The 11,093-nt window shown below is 35.5% G+C and overlaps 1 protein-coding gene across 1 annotated transcript in view; it reads right to left on the bottom strand.

The window, feature by feature from the left end:
* The window catches only part of LOC144959070 (uncharacterized), an 11,935-nt gene extending 1,541 nt beyond the window's left edge, over positions 1 to 10,394 (bottom strand). The window contains exons 1-4 of the mRNA XM_078891442.1: positions 10,176 to 10,394; positions 5,566 to 5,744; positions 1,681 to 1,814; positions 35 to 143 (exon numbers count right to left, since the gene is read on the bottom strand). Coding sequence (XP_078747568.1) covers positions 35 to 143; positions 1,681 to 1,814; positions 5,566 to 5,739 — 417 coding nt within the window. The 5' untranslated portion in view covers positions 5,740 to 5,744; positions 10,176 to 10,394. The remainder of the gene's footprint in view (positions 1 to 34; positions 144 to 1,680; positions 1,815 to 5,565; positions 5,745 to 10,175) is intronic.
* Between the last annotated feature and the right edge of the window lie 699 nt (positions 10,395 to 11,093).

Genomic DNA, 11,093 nt, shown 5'->3' on the forward strand with positions numbered 1-11,093 from the left:
AACTATGTAATAAAAATAGATGAGTACAGCTTACAGTTTGGAAATACCATGGATCTACCATGTCGCCATTCTCATGGAAACTACCCAAGAATTCAGCATTTTCGGGCACACATCGATGGAAGGGGAATCCTAGAAAATATTTGCTGAAGAAACAAAAATGTATTAGATAGTGTCAATCTTCTACCTGCCATATGAACATAATTTGTCATATGTTTAAGAAGTATTCTGAACAAACGATTTTACTTTTGGGGTAAATAATTGCTTTTAGTATACCTATTTGGTTTTAGTTAAAACTCAATTTTATTATAGAGTAATTGCAAAAATACTAGGAGAAGCCCTTACTACTTATAAGAATAAATTTATTAGTTCGATAATTTTACTTTATTAACGGCACGATCTGGTTTTAGATTTTGATTTGGAAGGTCATCCTTACCACAATACTTATTCTTAATCTCCTATCTTAAAATTTAGAGATCCAATTACTCTTAATGAAAAGAATGAATATAACTTGCTGCAAACTTTTCTGGGCAAGATTATTGGTGGGTTTAATAAAAGTATTCATGAACTTTTGCACTTCAACTTGCAAACTCGTTCCCAATGCACGCTGAAAGGTGCCAGACAAAGCAAGAAAGAAAAGTACGAGAAAAAGCCATCCCAATAAAATCAGTCGCATGTAATGGTAGCACGTCTGGTTGGTAATCAGAAAGTCTCACAATGGTATATTATGTAACGTAACATTGAGGCCAACATCAATGTTACTCCTTGAGCAAACCTGTTAAAATGATTCATAAATTTAAAAAATATTTTTAACTCACAAATGGTTCCAAAATACCTCTGGTAATAATTGAATTGCATATTATGAATTGTGTTTCTTTTTATTATTACCCGATAAGGAATTTCTATTGTCCAAATGTTTTGCCAAATAGACCACATATTAATTATGGTTTGTTTGGTATAAAAATGACATGCACATAGAGCCATGATGATGCGCACTGGGATAGCTAGCGCAATGTTTCATTTTTTCTAACTGTTCGAAGACGCAGAAAAGGCGAAAATGGTTATGTGGTATCTCGATTACAGATCAGTATCGACCTTTCAAAGAAAGATCAAAACTGAATTCAGGAATGGGCTATCGATAAGTAGATAGAACAATCTGTTTCTGGTACCAAAAGTTGTGGAGACATGAAACATTTGTGTAGTGGGACTGGGGAGAGAACCTCAGGCCTTCTGGTTACCGGCCAGACGTGCTACTATTACATGCGACTGAATTTTTTGGGATGGCTTTTTCCTGTATTTTTCTTTCTTGCTTTGTCTGGCACCTTTCATACACGCTTGTTCAGTTCTTTATCAGAGTCTTAAAATATTGAATGACTCAATTCAGAATTAGAAAATCGATAAGGTTGCAGGTAAAACGGCAACATACATGATGCATAAGGAAACGTTGGAAATCTACAGATGACGTCAACATTTGAGAATTATGTCTCGAAGCTTCGATATGACAATAATATGTGAGGTTCGTTTATAAAAGCAATCATACACAATTTTCAACGCATTTTCCGAACAAATTGGGCACATACATTTCAATAAAGAGGTTTGCATCATCTATAGCCTTGCCACTACAGGATTCTATACATTTTAAAGCACCTGATGTATTCTTTATATAACAGTTGCAACTCTTACATGCATTGTCCGTTAGATTTCCTGTGATACTGGATATTGTTCTTGCCATCATATAGCTTCCAGTCATATCCGTTGTACCCATACTGATACACGAGTGAAATATAATGATCATAGTCATAATATGCTTTTACTCTCTGAAAATAGAATTTTAAAAAAGGATGTTTGCTTTTGAAGTCAAGAATTTTTAGAAAACTGAATTTGACGTGTAGCATTATATCAGCATTATATCAGGATATGTTGTAGATACCTTGAAATATAAATTTAGAAATAGGATAATGAGATATGCTATTTTATTTTGTACAATGACAGATATTGCATTTATTCTCTGCCACGCTTACTACTTGCCTAATCTTTGTCGAGCCATGGGGCGCATAAGGCATCGACTAAAAACATCAATTTCCACTTGTCGCTGTACTAACATCGATCATATTCCAGGTTAGGCCAGACGTCTTAAGCTCTTTGTCCGTTGATCTCCTCCATGTTTATGTGTGTGCTATCAGCGGATTAGTAAAGTGATATTCTTCGTAGAGCAGTTTTCTCCATATCTTGTTTTAAAAGATTTGTTAAGTTTTTGACATGCTGACTGAAGTGACCATTCAGGTTTCGTGTTGCTTGCCACCGTGTTGACGATCTTTCTTCGTTGCAATGGGTGAGAGCATCCAAGTTCTCCCTTTTTTCTGCAGTTCAATATTTTTATTGCTGTCTGGTCCATGAAATACAGTTTCAATTTGGTCAAGGAAAATCACTGTTCGATAACGTTCCCGATTCCTGAGTTAATATCAACAGGCTTGCAACAACAACTAATTTGAGGTCTGCCTTGGAGACAAAACGTTATTTGCACGTTGGTGGTGACAGTTCCGGCCTTCAGACCTTCCACATCTCCAAAATGATGTTGTCTCTGGAACCATTGTTAACATCAAAAACAACTGACGCATCATTGAAATAGCAAGTATTCAACAAGGTTTGTTCTGCATTCCATTTGACCTTTGTTGCCGTCTTCACTCGTTGATGCTGACTTATCTTCCAACAGGCAGACGTTATGTGACATAATGGCTGCAAAGGGCTTCTTTTAACCGACACGCATCATTGAAATGATTCTCAAGGCACCTGTAGCATCGGTTTTTGCTTCACTTTCTCCCCGTGGATTCTGGCTGGCTGTTAAACTTAAAAGCCGGGTTATTATTCACCGTAGGCCAAATTATGATTGGACTGGAGTCTAAACACAGCGGCAATTGATGTCTCGACAGTTTCTTAGGCAGCCTTTCCAGTCTCCGCCATTTGTGTGGCAATCTCAGTGGCTCGATTGCTTGTCAGCTCGTCGGCCTATAATTTTAGCAAGGCTTTGATGGTGGATTTGCTGTTGATTGAGCAGACAACTCGGTCCTAATTGCCTCGTCTAATCGAGGAAAAAATGACACTTAACAAATTATGGCAGCTAAATCAAGGACGTTCTCTCCTGGCTTTATCTCTGTTCGTGCCAATGATTTGTAACGTTCTGGGACAACGAATTGCTGCTGATTGGACTGGTCATCCATGTGGTACTGGGTCTCGTCAATCAATAGTTATCATTGATGTCCTTGACAGGATCACAATGTGAAGCCAAGTTTGACAGCAGCTTGAAGATGGAACACGACTAGCTTTTGAGAAACATTTCAGCAATCATAAGGGCCCAATAACTCCGTTGGTTGAGCGTTCGCTTTCAATGCATAGGGACCAAGATCGATCCCGGGCAAAGGCAAAATTATTTTTGACCCCCTTGTCCACCAAGTAATGAATCGATAGTTGGGTTTTAAAATTTAGCAAATCGTACTTGGAGATTGACTAGTCTCCTATCTAATGTGTAGAAGACACTTTTATTGTCCGTTTTACGCTGTAGAAACCGCGATAAACTCCTGCCAATTAATGGCAAATCGCAGTTTATTCCGGCTTGGAATGGAGTTGAACTTTACGATCTTATGAGAACATAACAATTGTCTGTCGACAGCAATGCGTTGGAATCAAACTTCCATAATTTAGTGTTAGTCATTGACGACTTGGGTAGATCTTAAAGAAGATCTCAGCATTGTGTCCGCTGGAATGTTATTGGCTTTCATGAATGTCTGAAAACGTGACCAGCAGTCTTTCAAAAGGTCTGAGTTAGAATCAAACTAGTAGAACTAGGTGTTGGTCACTGACATAATGGGGCATTCCGAGGTCATTAACGTCTCTGTCTATCATCGCGGCAGTTCCACCTTGGACCAGCTGATCAAGGAATAAGCTACTCAGCTTATCGTTGATCCAACCTGCTTCTGTAGTCATGATGATGATATCTCCAAAGCAGCCAATGGTGGTCTTCCCTCTAAGCAGAATACTCGCTCGGCGCAGGTGGTAAGTCCTCCTTGCTGTTTGACGAAGCAAGACAAGTAGATTACCCACGTTTGTTGACAAGGCAAGGGAGGTAAGTCGCTCGTTTGATACGATAGGTCTCCCTTACACGGCAGGCAGTTTGCCTCTCATTCGTCTGACAGCACAGATGAGGCAGGTCACCACAAACCCCACTACCTCCTCTAGTCTTGCACGACATAGCATGATAGCACGGAAAGCCCCCTTCAGCTCATATGGGGTGGATTGGGGCACTTAATGTTCCTCGGATCCTCAGGCAAACCGGAGCAGACTTCTCGGTTCGTCAGGTAGGCCAGGGCTGCGCAGACACCTCAAGCAGATGAGGGGGCTTGTCCTTCCACGTCACGAGGCATGGCTGGCTAGGACCGTAGCCATCGTTATGTTATAGCCTGATACTGAAATCCAAAAGGACTGGCAGTTTTACGTCATTATTTGGTTTTTGCACCGCCCAGTTGTCGTTAGTAGAGCTCATGAAAACAAGTTATTTCATTGGTTGAACTGTTGAATACAACTCACGATGTATTTTCTTTTGTGGCAAAAGATTGGCATTTTGACGTCATTTTTTGGTTAGTATCAGGCAATAACTTTACGAATACCACGCTAGGACTCGCCCTTCTTCGACCGGAGGCAAGGCAGGCAGTCCCCATAGCGGTTTGCTATTTGGACGACAAAGGTGCTAAGTAAAGCTTAGCGAGACAACAAATTTGTGTGAACTAATATTGGAATACTCATCGCCACTGTTATGCACCACGTATCAAGAATCATTGTTGACCAACCAATACCATAGTTTATAACATCCTCTACAATACATTAATCACAGACACAGGCATATTTAACGTGGCTGTATAAAAACATACATATCTACAGGTTATGTGGTATTGTGGTATGACACACGCTATCGAATTGGAAGGTCCTGCACAGTGTTCGAGCCTAGCTCGACGTATAGTTGAGTCCTTGGAAAAGGCTCTATACTCACATTCTTCCATCCTATACAAGTGTAAATTGTGTGCCTAGCTGGACGTTAACTGCGAGATCTCAGTCCTAAAGGTGCCATGTCTCGTCCTACATGTTAAGTGTTGCTGTTGATGACTAGGGACTCCTTGTATAGCGCTTTAGCGCGTTTAGTAGATATTGCGCTATATAAAATCTTACGTTTTTGTTGTTGTTGTTATACAAGCTATAATAACTTATGTGATATAACCTTCAACGCATATGTGTTAGTTACCTAACGATCATAAATAATTCATTCTTAAAACATAATAAATTTTGACAGTCTTTTTTTGATGTTTTTAAATGTAATTCAGTGTATTTTTGATACAATATCAGGACTAAAATTAAAGACAATAACTCGATGTTGATGATGATGATGATGAAGACAATGACGGCGACGACGACAATGATGACGATGACGATGATGATGATGATGATGATGATGATGATGATGATGATGATGATGATGATGATGATGATGATGATGATGATAACAAACATAAACACACAAACCAAAGCATTGTTGTCACTAGCAGCTTGATTCGGTTTCAGGCGGTACGTTGCTTCAGTGCTCCCAACAGGAGGAGAACATCTGCATGGTTTATAGTCATCACCCTGTGTAGGATTCAATACTACCATCACCAGAATCGCGGTCAAAAGGATGTGGTAATTTTGGGACATCTTCATTCCAGCTGTGGTTGGACATACATATATATATATATATATATATATATATATATATATATATATATATATATATATATATATATAAAACCAGAGTGAGGGGAAGAAAAAGAGAGAGAGAGAGAGAGAGAGAGAGAGAGAGAGTGAGAGAGAGAGAGAGATCCTTTATAACTGAAAAATCACAAGATTAAAAAAAAACAGAGAGAGAGTGAGAGAGAAAGAGGGAGAGAGCGAGAGAGCGAGAGAGATAAATAGGGAGAGAGAGATAGAGAGAGAGACACACACAGAAATAGAGAGAGAGAGAGAGAGAGAGAGAGAGAGAGAGAGAGAGAGAGAGAGAGAGAGATCCATTATAACTGAAAAATCACAAGATTGAAAATAAAAACCTTTCTATCTGATCTTATTGATTCATCAGAATTGATCACTTTTTTACTTTAACGTTAGTCTGGCTATGTGGTATTGTTGTTTGAGACTCGTTTTCGGCCCCGAAGGTCCTGAGTTCGAGCCTCGTTCGGCGCATAGTTGAGTCATTGGAAAAAGCTCTTAACCGACAATCTCTCGCAGTAAGCTTATTATAAAAACAAAACACTACGGATAACTGTCGACTGACGAAATGGAGGAAATGGAAACAATTGTATCGGCAAAAAAGTCTGTGACCTTATATATATATATATATATATATATATATATATATATATATATATATATATATATATATATATATATATAAACATTTGAAATATAATTAAGATAGTTTGACTTCTACAACGTTGTTATCGAGCGTTGCTCTCATCAGGAAGTGGAAGTGAAAGTAGATTGTTGTGTTCCCTCCCGGTCACGTTCTAATAATAATAATAATAATAATAATAATAATAATAATAATAATAATAATAATAATACTTTATTGCATCCCAAAAAGGAAATTTTTTGTACAGACGTGTTATAATTTACACATAAGATAAAAATACAATGGAAATAGGATGTATATATATATATATATATAAAAAAAAAAAGGAGCAGCTCTATAACCAGAGCTGCGCTTTATAATATGAATAATTTCAACACTGTAAAATAGTTAAAACTGTCACTATAAATTGAAAATTGAAAAGATTGCAAAACAAATAAATTAATAAATTAATATTTATTTTTTTAAAAAGTAAAAATGAGAAATAATTATATAAAATGATTATTGCTTGTTGTTATAAAGCCTAATACTGGACGGCAGAAAAGATTTTCGGTGTCTCTCTGTTTTCGTTGAAATAGAGAAAGGGCGACCACTTCTTTCTGACATAATAATTGATGGTCTTAGTGGATGATACTGGTCATTTAATATTTTAGTTATTTTATTTATACAAAATTTATCGTATAAAATATCTACATCGTCAACATCATTTATATAGCGTTTAATGGATTTTTTAATATTTGAATTTATTTTGTTCCTTTCCACTGCTAAGCAATTGCCTCCCCAAGCTGTTATACAAAATGACAAAACACTTTCGATTACTGCTCTATAAAATAATGTGCAGAGGGTTTTATCTATTCTAAACTGAGAGAGTTTCGATAAAAAATATGTACGTCTGCACATCTTATGCCTAATTATTTTCAAGTGTTCATCCCACTTGAGCCTGTCATCAATCGTTACACCAAGGTATTTGTAGTGAGGAACTCGCTGGACGAATTGGTCCTTTAATTTTAACGGTTCTATCGGTTCCTTCACTCTCCTAAAGTCAATCACTAGCTCCTTTGTCTTGCTTATGTTAAGCTCTAGGTGGTGGGCATCACACCAAGACACAAATCTATCAATTTCTTGCCTATAAGTCACTTCGTTGCCATTTGTTATGAGGCCTTGAAGAGCGGTGTCATCTGCAAACTTTATTAAAGGTACACTCAGGTTTTGACTTCTACAGTCATTCGTGTATATTGTGAATAATACAGGGGACAATACACAACCTTGAGGAGCGCCAGTATTTGTAGTTATACAGGAAGATTTGTTTTGCCCTAATTGAACATATTGTGCTCTCTCCGTAAGAAATTCGAGCACCCAAGCAATTATATACTTGTTTAAATTCAGACTAGTCAATTTTTGAACAACCAACTGAGGTTGCATTGTATTGAACGCTGAAGAAAAATCTGCAAAAAGCAATCTGCAATAGCTCCTAGCGTGATCTAGATGCCTGTAGATGTTGTTTGTAAACAGCAAAATGGCATCCTCTACGCCACGTCCTGGTTTGTAAGCAAATTGATGACTATCACTCAATGGCATAAACTGATTCCTAATTTTAACAAGAACAAGTTTTTCTAAAGATTTCATGACTATTGAAGTCAGTGCAACAGGTCTGAGATCGTTCATAGTTTCAAGTTTTTCTTTTTTTGGAACAGGAATAATTTTCGAAGTTTTCCAAATTTCAGGATTGAAACGCATTGGAGGGACCAGTTAAAAATATGTGTATAAATGGGGGAAAGCTGGTCGGCACATTCTTTTAATAGTTTTCCTTTCAATCCATCCGGCCCAGCAGCCTTCCTCTCGTTTAGTTTCGAAAATACGAATCTCGTTTCCTCTTCACTGACCTCAACAGCCATTTCATCTTCCAAAGCCCTGTCTAATTTATGTTTTTCATTTTCAATATCAAATTTGTTTGCTGTGTCGAAACGTGAATAAAATTTATTTAAAGTTTCAATTTCGATATCTTCTGATATAATCGTGATCTACACCCAATCATGAACAAAAACACCATCAAAATAGGATACACCTGCATGCCAAACATACAAAACATTATTTCATCCAACAATAACCGAAAACTATCACAGCCAGATCAGCCCAGCAACAACCTAGAGAAAAAATGCAACTGTAGGACCCAGACAACATGCCCACTAAACGGCAATTGCCTGACTCAAAACGTAATTTATCAAGCCACAGTAACACGACCAGACACACCAAAACAAGAAACATACATTGGCCTCACCGAGTGTCCATTCAAAACCAGATACAACCTGCTACATCTTCCTTCAGAAACATACACAAACGACATTCTACTACACTAAGCGAACACATTTGGAACCTCAAAGAAAAAAAACATACAACACAGCATCACATGGAAAATCATCTCCAGAGCACAGTCGTACTCCCCCTCTTCTAAGATTTGCAACCTCTGCTTGGAAGAAAAATTCTTCATCATCACTAAACCGAACATAGCAACACTCAACAGAAGAAACGAACTAACTTCCTCATGCAGACATAGAAACAAACACCTTTTATGTAATTACGAACTTCCATAAACACGAATCTATAAAAATACGAAAACACAACAATCTATTTTCACTTCCACTTCCTGATGAGAGCAACGATCGATAACAACGTTGTAGAAGTCAAACTATCTTAATTATATTTCAAATGTTTATAAATAGCTCCTTTTATACTAAAGTTGAGCACTATTATTTTATGGTTTTTGTTTTATAATTTATATATATATATATTATATATATATATATATATATATATATATATATATATATATAAGCATACAATTAACTAACAATGAATAGAACAGACAATTCTTCCTGCTCATAAATCGTACCAACAAATGATATAAATAATAAATTCCCTTTACTCATCGCATAGGGGAAATGTGTCTCTAGGATCTATTCATATGGAAGACGGGAATAACCCAGGCGTCACGCGCAATGCAGCGCCGCAAACTGAGCTAATTCGAGATTACTTGATCAACGCCACACAACGCATCGGGTATTCGACCCGGTGCCTTTTCAGGTACGAAGCAAAGACCGTACCGCTAAGCCAGACTGCCCCATACAAACCTGTGTGTAACATTTAATAATAATAATAATAATAATAATAATAATAATAATAATAATAATAATAATAATTAATAATAATAATAATAATAATAATAATAATAATAATAATAATAATAATAATAATAATAATAATAATAATAATAATAATAATAATATAATAATAATAATAATATAATAATAATATAATAATAAAATAATAAAATAATAATAATAATAATAATAATAATAATAATAATAATGATAATAATAGTAATAATAATAATAATAATATAATAATAATAATAATAATAATAATAATAATAATAATAATAATAATAATAATAATAATAATAATAATAATAATAATAATAATAATAATAATAATAATAATAATAATAATAATAATAATGATAATAATAGTAATAATAATAATAATAATAGATAGATAGATAGATAGATAGATAGATAGATAGATAGATAGATAGATAGATAGATAGATAGATAGATAGATAGATAGATAGATAGATAGATAGATAGATAGATAGATAGATAAATTTTGCAAAATTAACTACATTTAGAAACGCCATAAATGTTTTCACAATATTTTAAGATATGAATACAAAACATGGTATATCATTAGTACTAACCTTTCAGTCGATGTTCTTGCACATCGTCGAGGTAAGTCTGTGTCTTCTACTGTCAAGACGCGTTCATATAATGATTTGCATTATTTACATTGAATTTAGCAAAGACCATGTATGCTAATCGGCCAAGTGCTTGCACGAATAGGCCACTTAAAATTCTTTTTAATAATGTTTTTCTCCCATGTTGTCGTAAGTCTGCTACTGGAATGAAAAATTAGACTCTCAAAAACCCTTGAATCATGTAAATTAGGATGTAAAATATGACAATGATACTAACTACCATAAGAGACGATATATAAATATTCATAAAGGCCGTTTCTTACTATTCATAAAGTATTCTGGAAGACATTGAAAACACTTTATGAGTTTTCGAAATCCATACATGAATAATAAAATGAGAACAACCTCATTTTTAACACCGTAAAAAATGGTTGGCAATAGTTGTAAGAACATGTTTCAATTTCGACGTCAGGTAACTTAAAATCAAAAAGATTTGTCATACTTGCAAAACATATTCATTTATTTATAATCTATGGTAATCTCTGTCACAAGCTACCTCTGTATCAACAGTTTTTTTCTGCATATGATTACGTCTTTGTTCCTATGAGACTTAATATGCATGATATCATTATGACTTGGTTACATGCGATTTGTCATACTTCACAATAGCATTATAAATGTGTTACTTAAAATATTCATGAGTCTATAGTTATAACGTGATAGAATATTTTATCAGATATAATAGGGCTTGTTGTGCGGCTATGTGGTCTAGTGGTATGACACTCGCTTTTGGATCGGAAGGTCCTGGGTTCGAGCCTCTCTCGACGCATAGTTGAGTCCTAGGAAAAGACTCTTTACTCACATTCTCTCACCGTACTCAGGTGTAAAATGAGTACCTGGCCGTTAACAGTGTTGTCTTTG

This window comes from Berghia stephanieae, chromosome 13 (assembly GCF_034508935.2).
Source record: "Berghia stephanieae isolate SIO BIC M18660-M18661 chromosome 13, UCSD_Bste_1.3, whole genome shotgun sequence".
Lineage (NCBI taxonomy): Eukaryota > Metazoa > Mollusca > Gastropoda > Nudibranchia > Aeolidiidae > Berghia > Berghia stephanieae.